Source organism: Ptychodera flava, chromosome 18, assembly GCF_041260155.1.
Source record: "Ptychodera flava strain L36383 chromosome 18, AS_Pfla_20210202, whole genome shotgun sequence".
NCBI lineage: Eukaryota > Metazoa > Hemichordata > Enteropneusta > Ptychoderidae > Ptychodera > Ptychodera flava.
Genome location: NC_091945.1, coordinates 21155905 through 21182964, shown reverse-complemented (window position 1 = coordinate 21182964; position 27060 = coordinate 21155905). Strand labels below are relative to the sequence as shown.

Sequence of the window (27060 nt, the reverse complement as noted above, 5' to 3'; positions counted from 1 at the left end):
CAGCCAAGCGTCAACCCCCACCCAGGCCTATTAAAGTGGTACGACCCATTGTTTCTAAGGTGAAGCTCTGGGACCTCTGTAAAATGATATGCAATGTTTTTTCCAGGTTTCTCTCATAAGGAGGGAATGCCCCCCACCCCTTTCAAAAATTGTGTGGGAGTTGGTTCTGATTTAGGGGAACCACGATAAATTATGCAAATTAAGTTATGCAAGTTAAGGTTATCAAGGTATTCACACAGTCGAAGATCAAAGTATTGGTCAAATATCAAATTGAAAACAATCTTCTGTTGTGTCTTCTTGTCTATGTAGGAAATGTGTATACTTTTACATTATTCATATAAGTTCAAACACAGGTTTGTAATGGGGAGGCAGAGTCTATGATGTTACATTAGTGGCACTTATCATGGTGCCGGATGCCACTATCAATACTGTATGTATATGTCAATATATCAAGATTGCATTATTTGAGGGGGATTTAGATTAGAAAAGGGGGGTATAACTTGCAATCGTGCATTCACGAGAAAACTTTGGATATGGGAATCAAAAAGTCAAACATCCATGTCCTTTAGAGCCGTTGTTATCCTCACGTATATGCTGTAAAGGTCAGCGGGAGATTTATCAATTGACGCATCAATAAAGATGCTCTTAGAATTTTTTGAGACTTAGCCTTCCATTCATTCTTCATAAGATTACCTGCAAATTGCAACTGTTGTATGTGTTATTCATGCCATAATGACTTGAACCCTGGAAGTGTTACACGTAGTTTACCCATTGTCAGTAATGACCTCCTGAGGTTAGCTGTAATTCTCACCTGTGTAGAATTAAGAGTAATGACTACGTACACTCAGCAAGGATACTTTACGCAGAATATAAGAAAGTGAAAATTGGACACAAGTTAATACCTAGTGTCCTCATAATAATTGTTATTGTCAAAATACAAATTTCTATCAATGCAAGCATTTATCCCAGGCTATAGAAAATCATTGAAAGCCTTGTCTGATATCCAGAAATGTATTATTATGTTATTGACTTCATTTGTCATTGGAAGAGAATAATAGGTGTATAGTACATGTAATCATTATGTTCTGCTCAAAATACATGTATAATCTACGTGGGGCCATCTGTCCAGGATTTAGTAGAATCTGTGAAGTGCATTGAGTCTTATGACATTTAACAACCGTATGGGTGATTTATCTTTGGTATAATCTTTTGTTGTATCCAATCACCTGCCTTGCCGACAAATTAGCGTCAGCGATATCCAGGGCTGTAACAGGATTCTGATGACAAAGAGCTAAATGAGAAGACGGAATTAACCCGCTGTGATTTTGACAACTTGTTTGGGATTTATTTTTTCCCCGGATCTAGTCGTTGCAACAAGGATGCTATTAATGTCGTCCGTATCAATCTCTGTTGCCAGGTGGAATTTTAATAAAGATTTGTTGAGTCATTCCAATTCTAGAAAACCCGATCATATTCTCTTTCATGGTTTCACCTGATACCCAAGTAATATGGTCTGGTCCTGCTATTAGAAATAATTAAATCATACAAAATGTAGGTATTGGGGTAAATGCTTAGTGTATAGTTTTGCCTTCTTATTCTGCTCTTGGTATTTCCAACGCCAAAATCAGATCTTCATGGTGTACTGTAGTGTTTCAGTTATTACTTCTTCAAAAGGCCTCATTGCTCAGTATATCAAGTCAAGTGTTATCTGAGATTTGTGCTGTGGTGATTACACGTCATAATTGGAACCACGCTGAGACATTGGATCAATCAACAACTTCCATGTATAATAATACATGTAGCTACACATGTATCTAGATCTAGGGATAGGGTTCACTGATTTCCGTGTCCGCAAATGGTCTATGGATTCTCTTTCAGGACCTTCAAGCATATTTCAGTATTTCCTGCATATCAAATGTTATACATACCATACATGCAAAAAACATGTTGTGAATACTTTGAGACAGAATTGGTCATAGCACAGTGCAAGACAGTCAGGTTATTGGGGGGGAATTTTTCTGAGATAATTCGAAAGAAGAAAGTGAAACAGCTTTGAATGAAGTCAATTCTTAACCCTAATCTTTGTCTGATTAAGAATCTGATATCGAATGAAGTCAGTGCCATTGTAATTATCAGCGTTTCTGTTACAATTTCAAAACTTGCGTACGATTTTACGCAACTGAGTTTTTATTTGCGTAAATTGTATTCAAAATGCGTACGGTAGGAATCAGTATCTGAAGTGAGCTGAGCAGTCTTTTCTGTAGAACTTGGGGTTTCCTGTAATGCGCATGCTGTATTAACAAAAAACAACAACCTGGGGGGCTTCAAAGTGTAGCTGAACGTTTGCCATGCCGTGATGTATGTCCCGCATATGATCGTTGAGCAGCCCATGGGGCCCAATGAGTTCATGTTCAAAGAAAATACCTTCTGACCACGAAATTAGTGTTTTCAAAGGGCCAACAAAAAGCAGATACTGTTCAAAGTCCAGCGGGACCTCTCAAGAATGCAACCCGACAGAGTCTAAATGGTCACCCGTAAACACTTTCCAAAATACATGCAACGCAATGACCATTACATGTAACTGTATGTATTGTGTTACCAACAACGTAGACTCGATCGATTCTCGAATTTTTTGCATCTGTAGTGTCTCATTGTCTGTACAGAACTGATTGACATGACGTTTTGTGATGATGAAATACAATGTTGCATAAAGTGCTGCGGTCTGCTAAAGTCTAAAATGTTGCAATATCATGATAAATGTCACTTGCAAGCAGGTGCATGTTCTATTTTTGTCCGGCTATTGACAAAGGTTGAGACGACCCAAACTAGCCAAAATTAGCCAAACCACCATAAACCACCATAAACGACCCATATCATCAAGTAAACGACCTAAAATAAGCACAGGGATGAAATATGTCTCAGATTTCTGGAGAAACCGCCCCAAAAACGGCGAAAACCAGCCGGCATTTTCGATCATTGCAAATTCCTATACATGCCATCAACGAGTTAAGGGGTTCGGTTTGTTTCTTCAATAGAGGGCGCTGTGCAAGATTGTTACTGCTTTTACAACGTAAAGTGTAGCACAGGGAATTTCCCCGTTGTCGTGTTTAGTGGCTTACCAAGGAATGAGATCAAAGTTTTTAGTTTATTAAATTTTTACAGCTCATTCACATTTTTTTTGATACCAACATTAATTTATTTGAATAAATTCTACAAACCAAATATTAAGATAACATGTGCCGTGGCCCTGGTTCCATACATGTACATACACATACCTGCATATATGTGCATGCATGCATGCATGCACACAAACATATATATGCGTGCATGCAGGTTACCATGGAAAGTTGAAGATCTAGCAAATAACAGATTAAGTGGGTGGTCGCTTTAAAAAAACAGCGCCCTCACATGGCCATATTGATACAAGGGCATATTACAGGAAACATGCATGTCTACATTTATATGTGGAGACACACACACATACATACATACATACATACACATATACATGCATGCATGCATATACACACATACATACATACATACATACATACATACATACATACATACATACATACATACATACATACATACATACATACTACATACATACATACATAGGCAGGCTGACAGATAATGAATGTAGACTCGGACTCTTAAAGCACGTGGCATTATCAACATCACGCAGGACTTTCAACTGCATAAAGTTTTTAATTTCAAAAGTTTGAAGCTTTAATTTTTTTCACAAACAAGTCATCATCAATAATACAGCTGCATCCACCTGATAGAGGTGTTTGAATTATCATGGTGACTGAATAACACATGTAGTAGACTTGTGCTTCAAAATACATGAAACAATAAAAAAAATTCTTCATTCACTTGGCTGGATGTACTCAAAGTGGATCCATTTTTCAATTACACATATTACCCACAGCAGACATGGCATTAAATGGCAAGATAGAACTGCTTTGGACAAAATCAGTTCATAGAATAAGTGCCAAAACCTGAAAAATGGCAACAAACATTGGATCATGTTGTAAAATATTTGACATTTACATGTATGGTAGTCAGTACTCAAACATTACAGGAAAAGACCAATCTCCTGCTGCAGTAGGTTTTTGTGGCTTTGTTTTAGAGATTTTTTGACATCCTCACTTGCAACCACATATTTACTGGTAAAATATGGATGGCGTGATTTTATACATGTAATTGAAATGTGATAGTATGTATCTCGTAATTTAGATTTGGTTGGTATCCATTGGCCATTAGAATCTGGATACATATAACGCTCTTTGTGGCAGAAAGCAATATCAAATGGAATAGTTTTCACATGAATGGGAAATCCCATTTTGCATGAGGGGCATGTTTTACCCCGCATGGTTTTGTTAACTGTTATTATTTCCCACTCATTATCATTGTGGAAGTAACTGGTGAAAAGCTGAGTTGGACTTTTTCTGTCAAACTTATTCTGTCAATATTTTCCACATCTTGTATTTTTTTTAGGGATTCACTTCCTACCAGAATTGGGTTTCCTGCCAGCAGCTTTGGGTATTGTTCCCCTGAACAAAGCTGCTAAATTTGGAAGTTTGGCCTTTTTTCCACCCAGTCAATGTACTTTTGCAGTAACCCCATGTCATGTGCTGCAGCAAGTGCATGTTGACATAAGTTTGAACTGTGAAATACATCACACTCACATGACATAGACGATTCTGCACAAATGACATACACATATGGTTTTTCATTTTTGCTACTCTTTCTTTCAGGTGCAGTGACAGTGCTATCTCTGAGTATAGTTCTACCATTTTTGTTTCCAGGCACTTGACATATTGCATTGTCCATATTCAAAAGTGCCTCAGCTTTCACCCACAGTGCACTTAATGTCTGCTGGGATGCCGGTAATTTACTTTTAATTTGCCAAGGCTGTAAAGATAAACGCTGTTTGACCTGAGAGTCCTGAATTTCATTTACATGTACTATATTTTCAACAGGTGTACTTTCAATATCAAGAGAGGCCCTGTAAAATTTGTCAATATGTTGTTTTCTTTGATCATCAGTCATTACCTGCCATACATTGAGTTTTTTGAAAATGTTTATACTCTTTGCTCAATGTGAACTCACCATCTCATGAATAGCTTAGTGACTTCCTTATATTGATTGTTACTAATGTTGTATTGCTGATCATTTACAGTACACCAATCATTTTTCTCCCATTTTGCTTCTCTTTTACTTAATGAATTCACACATTCTACAGAATTTTGTGTATAGATCAGAGGTGGACTACCAAGACCAGCCTTTTCCTGACATGTGCTAACATACATTTTGATATTTTGTCTGCTTTATGAGAAACAATATACTGAAAAAACTTTGGGGGGTCATTTTTAGTGTGTTCCCTTCAAGGCTATTCCATTTTTCTGAACAAACTTTTAGTTTTTCCTGAAAGTCAAATTGATCGGTTGAATCGACAAGACCATTTTGCTTTGTTTTGTTTGTTATGTCTATAAGACCAAATATGTCAGCTATTATTGTCATTGCTATTTTTTGAGGGAATCCCAAATCTGAGAGTTTTCTTTTTATGTTATCTTTACTGTGATTAAAGCATAGCAAATGTCCAGGTTGGGCTTCACCTTCAGCACATCCTAACCCATCCCTGAATCCCATATAAATTGCAGGGTCATCGTCTGTACCAAAGAATTTTATTTTTCTTAATTCTGGCTCTGCAGATGCAAGGACTGATGAGAAATAACTAAATGACTCTTTGTCTTGAGAACAATGAAGCATGCTTGGCCCAGCAAATACAGGATGCTGGCCAGTTGTACGGTTGATAACGCTAAGATTATGAAAGGCAGTATTTGTCACAAAAAATGGTCCCAAGTTGTATGTCACATCAATTGATAGTACAGAAAACTTTACCGGATTAGTACAAAACCTTACTAGATCAAACAACTGTTGTTTTGTGTAGTTTACACACATTGGACCATGTTTACCAATGCGAAGATCTCTAACAAAAGCTTGTTTATCTCCCCTTTTCCTGTGTTCCTGTACCTGCTGTATGGCAGCTGAAATCCAGTCTTGATCACCAAATTCCCCTGACAGTTTGTCACGTTTTCGTTTCTGATTTTGACGGTACACTTGCCTTTTATTTCTTATTTTGGTATTGTCATGGGTGCTGCTGTAAACCAACCCAGGTGAATTTTCATCGAGTGCAGACTTCAAATTTTCTAAAGAACTTGGTAATGTTTGAGTGTAGGGTACCGGTGAAGAGACTTTGGCATTACCATGAGGTTGTAAATTAAGTGTCCCTGGCTTCCCTGACCAACAATATTGGACAATGACAGGTGATTGTACATTTGCAGAGTCTACACTTTCTAAAGTTGCGATCATTCTTTGAAAGTTTGTGTTGTTATTGTTAGTACTGTACCGCCTTTTAAGTTTGTAGATTTCCTTCAGTGGTTTTCTAATATCTTTATACTTCCTACCCTGTCTGACTTTTATTCCTCCAAATTTTGGTTTACCATCATCATCAAAAACAATTTTGCAGCTGCACTGATGACAAAATGTTCTCTTCTCTGGATACCCAAAAGTACTTGGCAGCTTGACCACCCTTTGTCCATGCTCCACAGCGGCTACTGGCACAGATATCACCTAAAGATATCTTGTCTACACTACATTTGAAAACACAGTTCTGAGGATTACCTTCATTATTAAAGATTGGTTCAGGCAATCTATTACACAGTTTGTTTTCAATATTGTCTATGAGGAATATTTCAATTAGTTCTTGAGCTCCTAACATCTTAGATGGTGTACTATAGACTTCAGAAGACCCATGCACAATAATATCCTGATTTTCTTCAGTGTCGCTCAACACAATAGGATCCATGGTCTGTTGACTGAAAAGAGAAAAGAGTGTTATTGCACACCACCTGTATGTAATACATTTACACACACACACACACACACACACACACATTCGAATGCACATGCTTAACAAAGCTACTTGATAACTATTTTCTACATATGAACAAACAGTAATTATCAGTTATTTTTGCTACATGAATATTGTTTTCGCTACACCTTAGTCTCATTAATAAGCACTGTAGGAATTAACAATCATCCTAAGAGTTAAGGCAATGATGGCTGTAATGCTTATAATCTCACCTAGATACTGATGGCGGGGGAGTAATGCTGCTACTTTCCTCCTGAAATTGTGGATAATGAAGATTATCAATATACATGAAAGTCAAAGTCACCTTTAAGTGGACACCATGGCTTATAGGCATGACTAATGATGACAATGAAGTGGTCTAGAAATGAAATCTAACTTGTTATTTTTTGTAAAGCAAAACCAGAGGACTTGTTGGACTTTACATTTAATGGAATATGGGATCACCATGTGAATTTTATGAAAGAAATATTTGACAAAATTAAAGCTGCAAGCAGCATTGACTGAGCCCAGGCAATTAACCCATTGCACCCTGACCCTTCAGAACTTTTGTGTTTGTGTGGACATCTTTGTTGGAGCAAGATTCAAAGGCTTAAATATGTGTTTTACAGAGTTACTCATGGGCAACATCAATGACTAACATCAACACATTTGTGTTGACTTACAGTTGGCACAGATATCTTTACTACAAAGTATGCAATTCCCTCCTATAGTTTGGCTTGGATAATGCCATGGTAACTTCCAAGGAAAAGTGTTGTTTCTTTGCTATTGGAGTGACTGGGTAATTTTGAGGATAACACATCAAGTGGACAGAGTTGGCATTGTTACCATGAACATGGCTAGCTGCTCTGCTAGCTGTGTTGTCATCAATTTTATCTCACCACTCCAATTAAGAAAGAACCAGTTTGCCTTGGGAAGTTATCATTACTTTGGTATATTGCCATAATCCCTAGCCAAATTGGTAGGTGATCATCTACCTACTTTGGTGTTCAGAAAACACTAAGTGCTAACTGTAAAACTTATTTACTGCATTTTGATACTACTTTCATGCTCAAAACAGCAAGAGAACTGACAATAATAGGCCATTTTCATGACCCCTGAGTGACCTCACATCCTGGTCTTTTTGGTGGTATGGCATCCTACAACATTGAGCATTCCCCCTTTTGTAACTGATTACATCTCACATTTTGTACTAGGATGAATGTGAATGCATAAATTGAATTTTATGGTCAACTGTTACAGAGTTTGAACTCAAAATGGTAAACTCATACCAACAAAAAAGCCAGGATGTAAAGGTCACACAGGGGTCATGAGAGTGGCCTATTGGACTCACATCAGATGAAATGACCACTACATCACCAGAAGTGCTTGCCTCAGAAGTTTTTCTGTGAAAAGGAAACAGTGATATGGGTTGAAAATTAGTTTCTTAGAATATCTTATCAGAAATTGTGTACTTGTAAGATACAAAATTATTTTTGCATGCCTATACTGCATTCCTGTAGTAGTTGGTATTTACTAAGGTTTATTATCAAAGTGATTATTCTACCAAACTTCAATGCATTGCCTTACATACAGAACGTACCTCTCTTCAACATCTGTTGTACTTGGTGGAGATGTACACACACGTGACGACGTATGTTTCTTGGGACTTTCTAGTGCATGTACCTGTTCTTGTAGATGTACATCTATGTAATGGTTGTGCATTTGTGACACATCTGTGAATGGTCCAGCATGACATTCTGTACATGTAAGGCTGAAAATATCAAAAGATAGAATTGAGCAATGATGTCAATACTTTGTTTGAAGCATATAATATCAAACGTCACTTTAACTTTTTCACCCTAGATTTCCCTGTAACAAGTCTAAGTTTACCATAGAAAACAATGGACTTGGACTAAAACATGGTTGTGAAAAGGTTTCAGGCTAAAGCACCTTTTAGATGTAAAGACTATGCAAAGTTGAATATTTGAGGAACACATAAAGGTCCTTACTTGGTGATATTCATTTTCCTTTTCTTTGGCGGGCTTGGTGTCTTCTTTCCTTGGGTTCTGCTGTCGTCATACCTCTTCCATCCATCATACTTTAATTTTCTCACATGTTTTCTTGAAACTGCTCCTCTGTTGCATGCATTGATAAACATGCTGTCTTTCTCGTGTTCCCATACCCTGTGCAATATTTCAAAATGGACAGTTTGACATCAAACAGTGACAGTATCATCTTTCCAAAGCCATTTCTGCTTCGTTCATGCATAATTACTTTATAAACTCCACTTGACGCAATGTAAGGACAATGACCAGGTATTTCAAAAACAAACTCATAACTAAAAATAAAATTATTATTATTATTATTATTATTATTATTATTATTATATTGTTGTTGTTATTACAATGTTATTGCATACATCACTGATTTGCCATTTATAGTTTGATAACTTGAGGAAATTTCCTAATTCAAGACCATAAAAGTAAACTGTACTGAGTTTGCTTCAATTGCCCTAATTGATATTACATACACAAACAAGTGGTGATCCGTACCACAAATACTGAACTTAAGAACTTAGGAACAATCATGTGGGTGTAAGAGATTTAAAGTGTGGCTGCCCATTGAAAATCTCTGGTGGAGAACACTAATGGAGAGACTAAGAGTAAACTTGCTACACTGGTGAAACATTTCATTTGAAAACATGGGGAAAAGTGCCAAGGATACAATTTCTTGGTTCAAGTTTTTTTTATGGTAAATTACTAGAATGGATCTACCAAAAAATCATGCAAGGTGACTCAGTCTCCCAACATCTTAAGTGGAAATTGAAAGAAAATCACAGTATCAGTAAAATGTTTTGTTTTGAAACTCTACAGACAGGCTGTATTGCACTACTTCTGGGTTGTCCACTTCTGTAAACCTCTATAGATTTCCATCACAAGTGAGGTCTGAGTTGTGATGAGCACAGACAATATACATATATCCTTTCTAGACAAATGCACATAATAAAGTCATGCCGTATCTATACATCAAATGTCATCAGTCAATAATTTATGCTGTTATCCAGTTTTTAGTTGGAAGACTGACACTAATTCAATATCACCTATTACAATATTTCCTCATATTTCCACAGATAAGTGGAGCATACATACTGGCACAAGACCAGTAATTCATTCCCCATAGACGACAATGTTAGCGTTTAGCTTAATATTCCTACTTTACAAGGTCTGTTCATTCACCAGTAAAAATCTCGTGGGGTCAAGTCCACAAAAATTTTTAATTAGGGGTCAAATAGCACCCTCAGTGGCAAAAATGACAAAATCCAGGCCAACTTTCACATTTCCTGAGGGCAACACAACTGCAAGCATTTCAGCAAAATATAAACAGGCGCTATCACTCTAATGGGTATTTTTAGAAAATCCTTGATTTGTGTTTTACAAAAATACTCCATAGGCAGTGCTAATCCTTTAAAGTTTCAATTCAGCTCACAAAGAATAAGAAAGGACTTCTTCTTTTACTGGAACTATATTCGTGGGTAAAGAACCCGGAAGTAAATTACTGGACTTGTGCCAATATGTATGACTAGGAGTTATCTTTCTTAGTAAATACTTTTTTGCTGATCTTGTTATCCAGTTATTACCTTTACTAATTATGGGTCTTAAGGATACACATACACTGACAGTTTACTGGCTAACCATTGTACTTACCATCTTTCTTTGTTAAAACTATCCCAATTGGATTTTGCCGGACTGTGGAAACCAGTCAGATCATCAGAATCACTTTCTGAACATTCCGAATCACTGTCTTCTTGCTGAATACACAAAAGACAAGATAATGTAACTGATACATTCAAACTTTGTTAGAAAAACAATAACTCATGGCGGTGACTTTTAACAGTATCTGAATAAAAAGCAGGAGCAGAAAGGAGAACATTATTTTAATTTTCTCACTCAGAATGAAATATTTATAGTACATGTTGATTACACTCCTCAATAGATAATCTGGACAAGCGTAGTTGTATATATAAAGCAAGAATTAAGTTTATTGAAGTAGTCTGAATAAAGGACTGAAAGACTAACACAACATTATATTTGGGGTCATTTCAGTTTCACTAAAAATTGAATTTTATAATCAAGATTTTGTGTATCAACTGTATACCCCTACATACACAGTTATACTGGGCTTGAAATGTCAATATCTATCTAAGCCTCTTGATAAATACATAAATACTTACCTGTACATGATTTTCAATGTAATGAATGTTTACTTCTCCTTGTGTTTCAAATTTGTGGCACAAGTGGGACAGTCAAACTCCTGTAATTTTAAGGGAAGTGAAAGACTGTTATCTATACCATCTGGAGTGTACAAACCCTACTGCCTGAAAGGTTCTTGTTGCAAAGAAATAATAGTAAATAAAACTATCTGTCAAGTGATGGCATCAGTCTTCCACTTTTGTATAACCTATAACCAATATAGTGCATCAATGTGCAGATTTATCATGTACTTACCTCTACATGGCAAGAAAAGTAGTGAAAATATGCCTCCCCTTCTTCTGTGAACTTTCTTTTGCAGGTGGATTCCGGGCATGTAAACCACTGAAAATGTCAGATTCGGTACAATTACCTTCAAACCTACACATGAGTCATTGGTCATGTTGGTTACTGCATGAAAACATTTCCAATATGTAACACCCTCCCCCCCCCAAAAAAAAAAAGTTTCGAGAAACAATTTCCGATGAGATTTAGAAAACTACAACGAGTACTCTGTCAAGTCAAGAGAATTGTCTTGAAATATCATTCTGATGGTGTCACATAACGTTTGGTTGTTCTCTCAACAAGACAACACAGTTGGATGACTTCCGGTAAGTTCTGACAGAATAGATGGCATTGATGGAAAATCATTAAAGAGTCTCTTGGAGCAAAAAAAAGCGCAAAATCTTCCAAAACATAGTTAAACACTAAAAATCGTAGAACTTAACCTTTTTTCACTCACCTGCACATTATTGGCCGGTGAATGAGAGTCTGGAGACCACATGTTTTCGAAAATTCGTCAATTATGCCCCACTAGCACTGCACTGCACAAAGTTTGAAAAAGCGCCCTCCTTCGGTGAGCCCAGTTACGATGCTGAAGTTATTTTCGTTTTCAGTTGTGTCATCGAAATGAGCCCCACAACTTGGTAATTGATAGTACCAACAACATGGCTGCCCGCAATTCTGTCGACGGTTTCTCCAGAAGGTGGAGTTTTATTGTATCCCTGAATACCTAGAATGTTTGTTTTAGGTCGTTTACTTGATGATATGGGTCGTTTTTGGTGGTTTATGCTGGTTTGGCTAATTTTGGCTAGTTTGGGTCGTCTCAACCTTTGTCAATAGCCCTTTTTGTCCTGCATTGAACCACGTTGAGGCAATGTAGTGCGGGCCAAGTACGTCGTGTCATTGGGCGGCATTTCTCAATGCGTATTTGTTTACGCAGTCATGATTTTTTTTTGCGTATTTCCGAACAATTTGCGTAAAATACGCAGGATTTTGCGTTAACGGAAACACTGAATTATATGCGAAAAAATTTACAGAATTTTTTTACATTTCGCATGCAAGGTTGAGCAAACTGGCATCTCTGCTACCAATGATACATGTATGATGAAAAGCCTAGAAATCACACAACAAGGGCTTGGTCTACAAGCTATAAAGCGTTGGTTCCCGACACATGATGCCATAATTAGTCACAAAAAGCCACTACAATCCTGAACAGCGCTGTTGCATAAAACTATTTGCCATGGAGACATGCACTGGGAGACAGGATAGAAAAACTGAAATAAAATCCCCCAACAGAAATCTTGTCTGTTCATGAAGTATTAAATTACTTTCTGTGTGTATCAGAAATTGCAATGGTCGTTGACTGGTAATAAGCTCTCTTTGTGTTTTTGAAACAAATATTAAAAGCTAAATTTATATGATATTTATATGATAAACTGAGATGGCAGGGCGTGAAGTGGTATTTTCCAGAAATATGAGGACAAAAATAGCAACATGATATATATGTACTTTAAAAAGTGCTAGCAAAATTCTTCAAAAAACTATTTTTTGAAGCAAAGTAGGGCATTCTTATTATGTTGTGACAACTTTCCCTCACTGCATGGTTGCAAAATGTTCAAATTTCAGTATCTGTAATAGAGGTACTGTAGGATAATAAACTGTATGTTATTCCAGGTAATATTTTGAAATCGTTCCCAGTATTTGCTTCTTTAACTTTTTTGCAGATTTTAAAAGGTATTTTGAAAACTCTACCTCACAGTTTTATTTTTGTCAGTGCAATTTTTGAAAAGTGCATAATCAGTGATTATGTTGTTAACCCTTTGAGTGCTGTAATTTTTCCCACCAAAATTTAAATGCAACATTTTGCCCATTTTTATGAATTTTTATAAAATTTTTTGGATAATTTTGGACCAAACGAACATCGCATATCATTGACTACAGTTTTTTATCAAAATTTTGGCAAAAACTTGAAAAAATTTGACTAGGATGTATTTTATATAAAGGTAACCAAAATTGACTTTGGCACTCAGAGGGTTAATAATTAATCACAGTGGTTTCATTGGAAGACACTCAATGGAAACAATACTTACCATTGGCTGCTATGTACATGTAAGCTTTTAATATGTCAATTGTCACGGTGTGCACTAACAGTTATCTGACATTCATTTTCATAAATTTTTGTTGAAATAAAAGAATTGAAAGTTTTATATGCAATTTCTGACATTGTGAGAATGCCATACTTATGATATGTTCTTATTTTTTTCCACTTATTAAACCAGCCTCAAAGAGCTAGAATCAAAAGAACCGCCTGCCCCAAATCCAGCAGCTCCATACGATTACAAGACCCGATCCACGCCAGCGTATCAGGGTGACAATGTCATCCCTACAGCCACGTACCGCAGCAACACCAGCAGCAGTACAGGATCTCCAAAAATTTTTGCGAAAGCCAAGAGCTTGTTCAGCAGAAAGGAAGGGGGAAGCAAGAAGCTGAGCAAGGCAGGCAGCCAGGGTGAAGAGCTGTTACAAGAAGACCAAGATGGCTTCTACCAGTTATAGCACAGTTTAAAGGTCAGGGTGCAGGGGTCAAAAAGTCAAGTCCTCCATTTCATGTCCCAGTTGCAGAGTGATTTTAATTAATCTGCTGTTTGTTTGTCAGTCGCTTTTTCAGGATGAAAAATGACATCATTTCCCCACTGAACTGTACAATTGTTGTGTTTGGCAATTTTATCATCAGTGGGTTCAATGAAAGAGGCACTTTGCATTTGGAATTTACCAAACCACGAATTGCAAATTGTTCCAAATTTTGTTCCACAATTACAGACTCCACTGTATAGTAGCTCTAAAAACTTCTTAAAATTAACTCAGATAAATCCAAAACAGTCAAGGCCACCGTTCTAATACTGAACAAGACCCGCTTTTTAGGATAATTCCAATAACTAGGGATTACTTCTGTTGGAAGGACGTGTATGCCACTCAGCTGCCAAGATGCAGCTTATTACTTCAGCTGGCCTTTCTCAAAATGCGAAACAGAATGCTGCGGAAAAGCGTAGGCTGCTTGCAAACAATCTGCCCGTCTTACAGACCACTTCATGCCACAGATACAGCCCACTGATGACGCTGTTGCTGGCATTTCCTGTATAAAGCCTGTTGATGGCAATACTCCCCATCAAAGGCAGGCATTTTCATTTGAAATCCACAGCTTAGGAGATTGACAACTCAAGACTATTAGACCTGTTGACATTTGTATTCGCTGTGCAAAAGGCCAGACACAACTCTTACTTTGTAGATTTGTAGCACTTGAAATAACTCCAAAAATATTATACAGAGTGTACTCCCCATAATTATCCTAGAATTAAGCATCCTAAGCCCAAATCTCTGTGTACAATGCATAACGCATGTGAAATGTTCAAAATGTGCAATATTTTAAAATGTAAGTTGTATTTCAGTCTTGTTCATGATCTCATCCCCTGAGTTCATAAATGGAATGTCCTCTGCATAATACTAGTATGTTCATGTTGACTCTGCCATTATTTTAGGGGGGTTAGTGGTCAGGTTAATGTGTCTGAAAATGTTTTCTTGTGTGTTTGTACATGTATGCATCTCTTGCCGAAGTGAGTTGGTGACATAGTTAGCTAGAAAAGCACATGTCAGTTTGTCAAGACTTCTGATTGTTTGTATTTTACTATATTCACAGTGTCTAGGTTTTTACAAATTTTAGACACTCCTTATGACTGCAGTGTTAACATTTAGTCAACTATACATATTTCATTCAATTTTGCAAGTTCTGATAAAAATTTTCATTCAACACTATTGTTAACTACACCGTGTCATTGAGTTGCCTATATCAGTGAATTTTACCGAGTAACCTTTCTTTATTATTTGTAAAGTCCTGGTTTCACAAACCACCATCATTTTGACACATTTTTTTTGTATTTTTGTTACTAATTTTTTGTAGCATTTGAGAATTCAGTTTTGTAAACTTTTCACAAAAAAATTATTTTGTGCAGTTAAACACTGCCATAGGATTAGTGGCCGTAGAAAGTTCAATAAACTTGGCCTATACTTTGTAGTCATAAAATATGAAAAAAATGTATCATACTTTTGAGTAAATTTTTTTTCCAAGTTGAGGAATTGTGTTATTTTTGTGAACACAAACAGAGCTTGTCCCAACCATAGAATGCTTTGTTGCCAGTACATCAATATTATTGCCAGCATCAAAAAAAAATTTTATACGAGCTTAAACCAAAAGGTAATGTGCCCTTGACTTTGTTGATGATGCCACAAGGACAGATACATAACATTGAAAGTAGTGGTTATTAACTGTCCTTGTTTGTTGTCCATTTACGTTTTCAGAATGAAAGTCACAAAATCTTCATTTTTTTCATAAAAATTTAAATATATTGGAAAAGGCGATATTGTTATGTATATAGTACCATGACCAGTTGATTTATTCTGTGGCTTCATTTATTCACACATCTCAGAAATGCTTTTGTTTTCTCCTGATGGGACAAAGTCAGCATACTGTGATCCGAAATTCTGTCACAAGAGCACTTTCTTTCATGATCCCTGCCTGCTTTCTGAATTGCATCTTTCCAGTATTACATAGATGCAGATATCAGTCCTGTTAAACGTCACATTATTTATTAACACTGTTTCAGTTGTACTGCCATTACAACCTAAACTCAAACCATAACCATAGAGGGGCTTCTATCTTTGCTCAAGCATCGTGAAAGAAAGAGCTTTTGTGAAGTGATATGTCTATCAACACCAAGGTTGCGTTTGACCTACACAATCACTTGTGCATGCATATTTATCCACAGTAACATTTGAATTTTGTAGCTATGTTGACTTGTCGACTTGCTTTCATTGAAGAAATACGTTACCTGTGAACAAGAAAGGGGCATATTTGCAGATACGATAGGCATATCCCTTTAGGTAGTTTTTGCCTTAGAAAGGAAAGACTTAAACTTTTGCTCATACTTTCCACAAACAAACCGTCAACCACTCTCTTTCAAAATCAAGAATAAAAATCGGAGGTCACAGTTAGCATGTGGTGTATCGTTACTCGGACAGGTCTGGCCTCCTCAAGAAAAACACAGTACTGTATTGTTCGTATTACACGAATCACCGTGATGAGATGTGTACAGGTCATATTAACATTGACCCACGCATACCACAAAGATGTCTTTGAAGGCGTGACTGCACACATACCATGCATTAGTGACCTGGGAGAGGCATGGCATGAGATTGTACAGCCGGTTTATGGGATGGAATTCTATCCGGAAGCTCTTGCTTTAGGATGGATTCAATCAAAGGCATGTGTCATAGTGTGCAAGAGAAGAAAGCAGTCGATGACAACTTAACTGTGTACCATCAATGGAAAGGTCACAAACCAGGGACCCCTCCATCATCAGTGGAACTCTTGTGTCAGCGTTAACTAAGTGAAAAAAGTGTGTTTTGAAGTTTGGCTTTTTGACAACTCTGCACAAGAGTGCAGTATCATTGAAAAGATCAAGCTATCCTGTTTCCATGGCAACAGTGTAGGAGGCTTTCAGATCGCATTATACTGTAAGAAGACATAAAACGAACACTTGTCATGAGATTTCAACATCGGCAACATATCTGAGGATTGAATCCCTTGTCAAGGTCGGCGGCCGCTTTGAGATTTCAATTATTCAATGATTTTACAGCCTGGTGGCTCTTGGCACCAGTGATCACAGTGTGCTGTGACTGCTCTGTGGAGGCCTTTGTTTTTCTGATCTGTAATCTAGGTCACAGCATCCATTAACTCAATCACAACTGGTACAGTGGTCCTACGTTGTCTATTCATCATGTTCAATTCCTCACGGTGTCTGTTGTCATCTCTGGTAACTAGGGTGAACTTAAGATCTTTTATTGATATTCAAATTCATTGTGTCTTCTTAGAACCAGGCACATCAAAGAACTCCAGCTGTCACACTTGAAGCAATGCATTTTGTTTTTATTATCATGATCCAAACTAAAGTAAAATACACAGTATTTGTCAACATAATCCTAGCTAAAATTCAGTGAGACCAAACTTGAACAGACCAAACATAGAAAGAACGCAATATCACCAATACAGTGATTTCATACTTCATCATGTTAAAGGTTAGATTATTCTCTGCTATGACCTTTGACCTTTGCTAATCGAATATTTAATTTCTGGCTACGATTGATTTTAGATCTCAGACAGATAAATGCTTGTGAAAAGCTTTTTAGGTGACAAGCTGGGAACCAATCTCTATACCACAGTCTTTCATGAATGGAATATTGTAAATGTCAAATGTGAAAGTTTTCAAGAAACAAGAAACCCATCTTGAAACGATATGACCATTCCACACAGTGGTGTTACAACTCAGAAATCTGATTTATGATTGAAATTGTTGCTCTGCCAAATATTTGCTTTGGTTCACAATAGAGCATGGTCGATATATTTATGGCATCTGTGATGGATGATGCTGCAGTGATTGTAGGTATTGGTGAGGTCAGGTTATTGGAGCTACAAATGACGCTGGTGACTGATTCTTTTGCTTGCACGTTGAAATTGTGTGACAAATCCAACACAATTCAACGGAACATGTGGATAGACGAAATTTCTTCTCAGTTTTAATGATGATGATCCTAAAAACATCTTTAAATTTGTCATGAATTTTCATCCCGATGGATCCAAATGTACAGGACAGCATCGTTAAGGTGGCTTGGTGCCTGGATGTTGCCATGGAAACCAGTCTGTGAAAACAGAACACGGGGTAGATGCATCAAAATAATCATCAATCCAAAGGTCTTTCCAAAATGCAATGTGTTGGTCTGTGCTATAGAATTACATACTACACCAAATTTGAATGTTGCCCATAGGCAGATCACACCTATTAGTTACATGTAATGTATCACAGTCACTCTGTCTCTGTACAGGGTATTACTAGTATACCCTAAAGCCATGACATAGGTATTTGCATATCATGCTGTCCACAAGTCCTTCGCCGACAGAGTTTGTGATTTTCCTGTCTCAGTATTCAATTATTTATCGCTTTAATGTTTATTACTGAATGTTGATTGACATTACAGTGATTGTTTTACGTATTTTTTCATATAGGAATGTTTTATTTGTCCATTTCTCAGTTGTGTACATTTCAGTTGTCATGACGTAGACCCTCAAGGGTCTTTGGTTATGATTGCATTGCTGTGGTATCAAAATGTGTTTTTTTACCTTCTATATTGTAGAGTAATAGATCACATGCCTTTAGGGAAATAATAGGTCGGTGCATAAATGAAGTACAATTTGCAAAAGTTACTCGATTATTCAAGTGAGAATGTATTGTTTTATGGCACTTGCTCAAAAGTTGCACAATCCTTATGTGGGTTCTGAAAACCTTACACATCTCATCATTGTGTGAATAGAATACCTTGATGGAAATTAAAATCGCCATTCAGAAATACAACATCTTTGTATCACAGAGAAAAATCATCTGTCTGACGATGCTTTCAGGAGAGACCTGCTGTGTCCACACCAACAGTTTGAACTTTTGAACTCTTTAGAATGCAGAAGAGCGCTTTAGAATATTTAAGCGCAGTCATGTGGATTTGTGCACAGTACGCAGCAGCTAGACATGACAGAAAACAAAGCGCTTGCCAGAAAAATTCATAGCATATGTGATACGTGAGGTACTCCCATCTCTTGCAACATTCATAAAATTCTCTCATTGATTCAGTGCTCACATTTATTTACCAGTAGTTGATACTGCCAAAAAGACAATACCTAGCTGCATCTATTCCACTGATATTTTTTGTCAAAATATTTGAATTTCTTTCAGATATTCTTTCCTGAATTTATCTCTACCAATAGCGCATGTCCATAACTATTACTCCTAAAGCTTCAGAAATGGGGTCTTAACTTTTCTGTGACCAAATAATTTAAATTTTTACAGTATTTTTTTTGTGTGAGTGTAATTGTATATGTTGATGCAGATCCACAAAACTCTGTTTTTCGTTTGTCACTTTTCTGATATTGTGAAGTACAATTTTGCAATGTGAACTACATTTGAATTTGTATTGAACAATATTTTTGTAAGAATTTTATTAGTTTGGGGAAATGGGGTGGATGACACCCCTCTTCACCATGTTTTGGTTCAGCCCCAGTGTTTTTCAATGACTGGGCTATACCATACCACACTTAACTGAGAGATGAAAGGCCTGTTTTTCCCCAGTTCACAGAAATATACAAGTTCAAATAATACAACACAGCCTTGCATGTTCATAAAATGAAAGAATAATACACGTCTCTCCTCAATTCCATTTTACCCTAATTTACAGTGTTTAGTCCCCGCATCCATAGAAAGTCAATGTGGGTTGAACCACATTTGGGTGATGGAAGGTTAATTGGAGGTGGTATAAACTTAACTTGCAAAATTGTGAACTTCTGCATCTCAAGGACAGCCGCTTTAATGACATAGTGTAATGAACATTCAGTGCCATATATTCAGTGTGTATTACTTTGTTCCACATAACATAACATTGTTGGGTAAAAAGACGCCATAAGAAATATAGGTTTGAACATGGAGGATATAATTGCCGCATGTAACAGAACCCCCCAAAATGTCAGCTTTAGAAAATATGGATGAAGAGAATCACTGAGATATGTATTGGAATGATGCACTTATATCAATTTCAAAGGCATCTGCGCACATTTCTGTATTGTGTAATGTACAGGTTTTTGTCACTGTTGCTGTGCTGTAAACACATAACTCTATGTCAGCATAGATATCTATTTGAGTTTTGTATATTGTGAACATATTGAAACGACACGTCATCATCGTCCATTTTCAACCTGTTTCAGTTGAAGTGGATTGATCAGATTATTGAAAGCAGAAAGAGTTATTCTGTGCAAGCTAGAGGTATCTGCTTGATATGAACTCAATGTATTACTAGGTAATGTAATGTGTATGTGGTTTGACAATTTGCCTAAATGGTATTAGCACGTATAAGACAAATGTGTATTATTGTAAATGTGATCTAATAGTACAAGCTGGTTTTGATACAATGTCCAAAACAGTCAAAATTTTCATACAGTAAAGGCCAAGATGTCACAATATTTCTTACTGCTGCAGAAAATTTTTCCCCAAAATGATGTGTAGTACTAAATTCCCTGACTCCCAACATTCCCTGTATATCAAAAAAAAATTGTATTCTATTTTATGATAGCTGTTTCTCATCAAGCCATAATGAAGGTGTTTCAAGCAATGCGATCTCTGTGTAATAGCTTTTCATTATGATAGAAAATTTGAAGCATACCATGTATAGGAAGACAAACTTACATCCTTCAATAGTACCTGACCACCTGTTGAAGGCTTGTATGCAAATATGGACATTTTTTTGGCTCGAGGTCAACCTGTCAAATTTGACAATGTGAATACGTGTATCATATAGTAATTTTTAGTATGTTATTGTCTTGTAGTAAATTGTCATTGAGTACTGTCAATTACAACTCGTGGTAGATCATTGTGTGAAAGAAATTGAAAAATTCTTGAAAAAAAAACTATGTGAAACAGGAATGCTATTAGCAGAGTAGGGATAGAGAGTGGATTTTTGTTGAAAACAAAATGTGTTCGTTGAAACTGACTTTGGTTGTACAGTTATTAATGTCATTGAAATTCAAACAATGAAAGACTTATGTCTGGTTTCAAGTAAAACATCTAACAACTAAAGAAAAGTTATATTGTTGTAAATACCCATTTTTCCTTTGTTAAGCATGTTTCAAAATACAGGCTTCTAGGTGGCACCTGTCACTTTTTCGTACTCAATATTCCGTTTGTAGACTGGAAGACCTGTCAGTCGAGGGTGCGGCATAATCTTTGGCCTTGTGAAATGAAGAGCGCCCTCAGCGACAGATCGTCCAACTGTAGTACGTCCTTCTTGAAGTTATTCATATTTTTTTCATGTATATACTAGAAGGCGTACACATACCCCAACGATGGGAAGTTATAAAATCCTATCTGAGAAAGTTCTCAGGAGCTTCAGAAGGACAGCCTGCCCTCCACAGCAAAAATTGTAAAAACTTTTATTTTTGAACTCGTGTGCCCTCAAGAGGCCCTGTATTTTGAGACCTATGTACATGTATTTCTGATAACCAACATTGTGCTATGCAGTTTTTATAGTGTAGATAGTAACAAATACTAGACTGTACAATATAACAATATAACAATGTATATATAGTGAAAATAAATGTGACATTGTCGATGTAAAACATGGCTCCTGTATCTCTTTAAGAGTTAGTTAAAAACTAATGGGAGGTTGAGTTAGTTGCGCCGAACAAAATTGCTTGAAAACCCCCAACCATGCTGCATCAAGGTAGCTTGCGCCTCGAAAGTGAGACTTAAACTTTTGCTCAAACCTTTCGCAAGGAATCTTTCAACCATTCTCTTTCAAAATCAAGAATGAAAGTCGCGGGTCACCGTGCAAATTTTGCTACTAGAGACACAAATAACCCACGGCTCACCGATATTTAAAATTTAAAATGGCCACCTTCCCTAAGGTAACTTTATGGAGAAAAATAAAATTTTCGATTTTCGACAAACTAAGATGGTGAATTTTTTTTCACACTGCGAGGTTTAAAATGAGGCCCCCCCACAAGTGGTAGATCAGAAAAGAACTGAAGAGTTTGGGAGTCCGAATTTGTCCCCGATGCGCTATTGTGGCAATTCGAGAAGATGAGTGTGCTGACCATGCTAAATAAAGAAGAATCAAATGTTTACATGCAACCATAAAAAAACTATTGATATATTTATTTTGACCACCTCTATTTAAGATCTAGTGTTGCACCCCTCAGACATCTTGTCTATGCCAGAAAAAAACCCAACCGTCATCCTCATGCTAGACGTTGTGAGGGCTTATTGCTTCCATATCGACTAGCTTTGAAGTCTGAAGGGCACGAAAGGGGATTTTTTTTCCTGTAGCAGTCAGCGTGTTTGTCTAGCCAGTGTGACATGACCTATACCAACTTTAACTTCTCGCAAATGGGATTGCAAGCCAGCGTACAATAGTAATGCAAAAAAAGAAGTAGTTCTTCACACGGTATTTATTAGAGCAAGCAATTGTGATCGTACAAATGTCATGAAGATCGTCGATATGAAACATGCAGAATAATTTGTGTTACCTTTTCTTTGACTGATGACACTGAACTTGGCCTTGAAACTACTGACTGTACGCATATGCCTGTTCTATTGTACAACTGATTACGAAATTTCTTCATCTTTGATATACCCATTAAGGTAGTCCGTACCTCGAAACTGAAAGATTCAAATTTTTTTGAAAACTTTCCACAAGGAAACTTAAACCGTTCCCTCCGAACGAAGTAAAAAAAAAGAAACCACACAGTGAAAATTAATACTACAGATATGACCCAATACCTATCGACACTTGACACTCAAAATGGCCGCCATCTTTGTGTAAACTTTACTGGGAAAAATTAAAATTTCGATTTTTAAAAACTAAAGCGGTGAAAATTGTATTTACTCAAAATGAGCTCTCACAAGTTGTAAAAGTTAGAGTGTCTGAATATCTGTACCCGAGGCGCATTCTAACTGAATTGTGCATCTATATTACTTTCTAAAGTAAGTCGATCAGATATTGTAAAAAAGCTTTTACAGGAAATTTCCATAAAAAAACCTTACATTTGTATTGGTCAATCACAATGGTCTTTGAATTGTTTTCGAATTATCTAAAAGAGTAGTCGCTACTTTTAAAGTGTCATAAAATATTACTTGCCGTTAAATTGACAAGTCTGACTGACACACAAACAGACTTTTATTCCGTATAACTTCAGGGAAGAACTGATTTTTCATTCACGAATCAGAACAGATAATTTAATCTTATGCGGGAAAATGTCGGCGACTATGCGCCATGTCAAAAGTAACGATGGGAAAGCAAGATTTGAAAAGTGTGGTATTAGAATGCACCGAAGAAAGGAGTTTTAAGAATGACGTACTAGTCACAACCCCCGGGGAGGGGGTGCTCCCCTTCGGATTTTCAGTCAGTACCAATGTACGCTGAACAGTTCGAACTAAACAATCTCTACAATTTTCAGTAAAAACGGGGTTAAAAAAGTCAACATTTCGACTCAAATGCCGGCGTCAAAACTCCACATTTTCTATAAAGTGACGGGCCATAATCGTGCTGGAAACAAGAAACAAAATTCCTCATGTTATCAATATTTTCTCAGTCAGAAAATCTACTTGAAGGCTAGCGAAAAAGAGGGGTTCAAAACCGCGGTACAGAAGTGCGTATAGCATAGACTTCCTAAAGCAGTGCGCCCCCCTCGGCCAACATAGTCTAATCGCAAAGACATTTAGGAAATTATGTCACGCGAATTGACCACTAGACTGATGTGCATGTAGGAAAGTACTACCATATCACGAAGTCACCTCTTATCGGACTGTTTTATATCAGATATTTCATGGCCTGGTGTGCATCGTGTGTCTTCCCTACATGTTTCCGGGACATGTTTACAGGTGGTAATAGCAAAAGTTAGACAGTGATATTATAAGCTTTGTATCAGCTCTGAGTCATCGTGCAAGTATTTTCGCAGACGATCGCCTCGGTCTCTCGCTCGATGTGTGGTGTCGCAAACATTTGGATGGACAGCGTAGTGGCCATCAACTGTATAGCGCCCCCTAGGTAGCAGAGACAGGACACCAGTTTTAGAAATGTGATATTCATGTAGATATGACCTTTGAAAAAAAAGCCAATCATTAGTGCATTTCCTATATCGTTGAGGGCACCTTGGGCCGCCAATATTCTGGAAGCATTATATTTGCTGTAAAACTACTACTCTGCCCCTGTTCTGAACGAAACTATAGAGAACAGTATTGCAATTAGTATCTGCCAGAAAGCATCGAAAATAAATTAAATAAATAAATAAAATGAAATGAATAAATATGTAAATAAAGTCAGTTTCGCTTCAGTGTGGTCCCTGTAGAGAAAAGTTTTGTCATTCCGCAATGATGCAAGAACCGGATAGAGTAGTATGATATCGGGCGATGGTGGTTCAACAGAGTCAGGTTTTTTCCAATTGAAAATTATGTCTAATAATTGTCTGATAAGCGGGCTACATGTTATAATCTGTATTATCCAAGCGTTGTACCATTCACAAGGTCATGAATTCCGTTCGGTAAAAACTTAGGAATTAAACTACGCGAATTAACTGACTTAGAAAAGTACAAACGTTACCACGGGGGCAAGTCTCATCGGACTACGGCCTCGTGTTCACCATTGCACGTGTACTTTTATCTCGCTGTTTTATTTATCTAGGTCAGTTTCGATCGATTTTCCAATTCCTGTCATACAAAGATCCTTAGGTATCAACATTTACAAATCTGAACTATCTTCCCACTCATAAGCCTCTTTTGCCGACGATTTCTTGCCCGGTTGTAAGTGCGCATGCGTTAACGAATAACGATCTGGTGTTCCACATAAACTATTCATATTGACGTCATGGTAAGTCTTCAGCCGACAAAATGTTGGACAAGGATGTTAATAGTTCAAGTATTGTATCGCCGACCTTGTGATGTCGTAAACGAAGAAGAGGAGTGAGAATTGTGTTCGAAAAGGATAAATTATTTTGGAATTTCGAGAGCGAAATACAAGAGAGCCTTGATTTTTCCTCTTTCAATGTCTGTCCCAATTTGCATGTCTTCTTTGTGACGTCTGCGACCGTATCACCACAAGAAACCATTCGATTGATTACTTCTATGGTTGTACTTTTAGCAAATAATTTGCAGGACGATATGTGTTTTTTTTGGAGGAGGGGGTACCGGCGGTTGTTTGAACACATGAGATCTCACGCGGACAAATCAACAAAGATAATTTAGACTGAGGATCGTATCCATTTCAGGCGATTAGGCGCTTAAAATCAAATTCTTTGTTTGCCGTCCGCTTGCTGGTAGGTTTTCAGAGAAAATTAAGAAAACAAACACAATGTTAACACTATTACAAATAAAAATATTATTTTTCAAAAAGAACCCTATTGAAAAATGAGCTTATGTTAATGCCCTTGTGTTTTTTTGTCTCTGTTTTTTTTTCTCCCTGGCCGGCTGGTATGCTTTTAAAAAAATCCAAGGACGGGCAAACAAAGAATTTTCTTTATATGGTTTTATATCCAAAAGTTCCCTTTTTAGCTACATTGAAATGTGTTCACGGACAAAGAAAATTACCTAGGTGTATCCTTTATGAGCAGCCGATTGCTGAAATGATGTTATCCGGGCCCTTTGTGTAGGAATTGACCATTAGTTCTTGGAGGGGATGTCAAACTGGAAAGGTTAATGCTGCAGAGATGTTGTGAGGAATCGTGCGCCACTTCGCTGCTTTCGCACAAAGTATATTAACTCTCGAAGCTACAAAAGGCGAGGAATTCTAGAAAAATACATGAACACTCTGGTTTATCAGAAAAAACGTGGGGCAAAATAAAGTTACCATGTCCTTTCTTTGCCCACTCAACCTCCAAAAATCTACTTGTCCGTTCCTTATCGCTTTCAAACACCGGGCTACGGCCAAAGTACGTAAATTATCTGTTTAACGTATACTCAAAGTTTAGAAAGGTAGGCGGGTAAGCGGTTGGAAAAACAAGCACAGAGAGTTAATAAAACACATTCGATTTTCGTTTTATTTGGCACTTTTACTGTACAATATGAAAGTTCCTGTAACAGAGTGACTCACTATGTGTGTATTGTCAATGCTTGGAACATGCTATCCGTCAAAAAAGTGGAATTTATGGACTTGTCTTGCGGCATAACCCGGGGGCATAACAGCGCCAACAAAGCACAAGTTTGCGAGTAAAGTGTGTTTGTTTTCCGGAAGACCTAAGCTCGCGCAGACGCAGAACGGATAATTAACTTGCTTCATGATACACCTAACCTGAGTCCAGAACCACGTGAAACCATGACAACTTAGAAGGTCAATCTGACTGTAAAATGTACTGCAACTGAGGATGCTCCAACTAGATCAGAATTGATATGAGTGCTAACTTGCGGCTAATATGAAGGCACAATATAATGAGTGAAATCATCAAATTTGAAGTGTTATATAATTGTTATGACCAAGTTTGAATGAAAAGGAATCCAAGAAACCTGCGAAAGAAAATTTCAGCGCTGTAGGACAAGCATTTTTTTTAACAAAAGATTATTTGATCGCATAAAAAATGAAATATTAAAGACCGTTGATGAGTTTCATTTTCATTTTTTTTTTTGGGGGGGGGGAGATTGAAATATAAATTTCACAGAATATGATGGCGTTTCCACATTAGAAAAGGCATCTGAGAAGAAACGATTAAAAGGAAACCGTCGTCGGAAATATTCCTGTGCGAGTTTCTTGTTTACAAACAATGTATTTCGTGCACGATATCTGGATGCATCTCATCATCATAGCAGCAAAATTTAAATTATACGATGTAGATTATGGCAGACATGTTTTAACTTTCATCAATCACCGTCGTAACTTGGATACAGTGTTTACATTGGTCGTATGGGTCCATACGACCTTTTAGCGCAGTTCCAATGACTGTTTCCCTTTTAATTGCCTAAAATATAGCATTCTAACTTG

At 37.0% G+C, this 27060-nt stretch overlaps 2 protein-coding genes across 2 annotated transcripts in view; one reads left to right on the top strand and one right to left on the bottom strand.

Moving 5' to 3' along the window:
• LOC139117132 (lysM and putative peptidoglycan-binding domain-containing protein 2-like) overlaps positions 1-21712 on the top strand; it is a 43901-nt gene extending 22189 nt beyond the window's left edge. Inside the window, exon 3 of the mRNA XM_070679982.1 lies at positions 13731-21712. Coding sequence (XP_070536083.1) covers positions 13731-14007 — 277 coding nt within the window. The 3' untranslated portion in view covers positions 14008-21712. The remainder of the gene's footprint in view (positions 1-13730) is intronic.
• LOC139117857 (uncharacterized) lies at positions 6521-11205 on the bottom strand. Its single transcript, XM_070681091.1, has 7 exons — positions 11154-11205; positions 10627-10730; positions 8932-9105; positions 8523-8693; positions 8274-8325; positions 7156-7196; positions 6521-6887 (listed from the first exon to the last, which is right to left on the bottom strand). The coding sequence occupies exons 3-7, from the start codon at positions 9078-9080 to the stop codon at positions 6521-6523; spliced, it is 780 nt and encodes a 259-aa protein (XP_070537192.1). The 5' UTR covers positions 9081-9105; positions 10627-10730; positions 11154-11205.
• Positions 21713-27060: the final 5348 nt, after the last annotated feature.

Excerpts from the sequence above, each read along its gene's own strand:
- LOC139117857 (XM_070681091.1), bottom strand. The coding sequence starts at position 9,080 with ATGTTTATCAATGCATGCAACAGAGGAGCAGTTTCAAGAAAACATGTG. Across the intron at positions 8,694-8,931 it reads AGGAAAATGAATATCACCAA|CCTTACATGTACAGAATGTC; the intron begins GTAAGGACCTTT and ends TGATATTTTCAG. Across the intron at positions 6,888-7,155 it reads CCCCCGCCATCAGTATCTAG|TCAACAGACCATGGATCCTA; the intron begins GTGAGATTATAA and ends TTCTCTTTTCAG.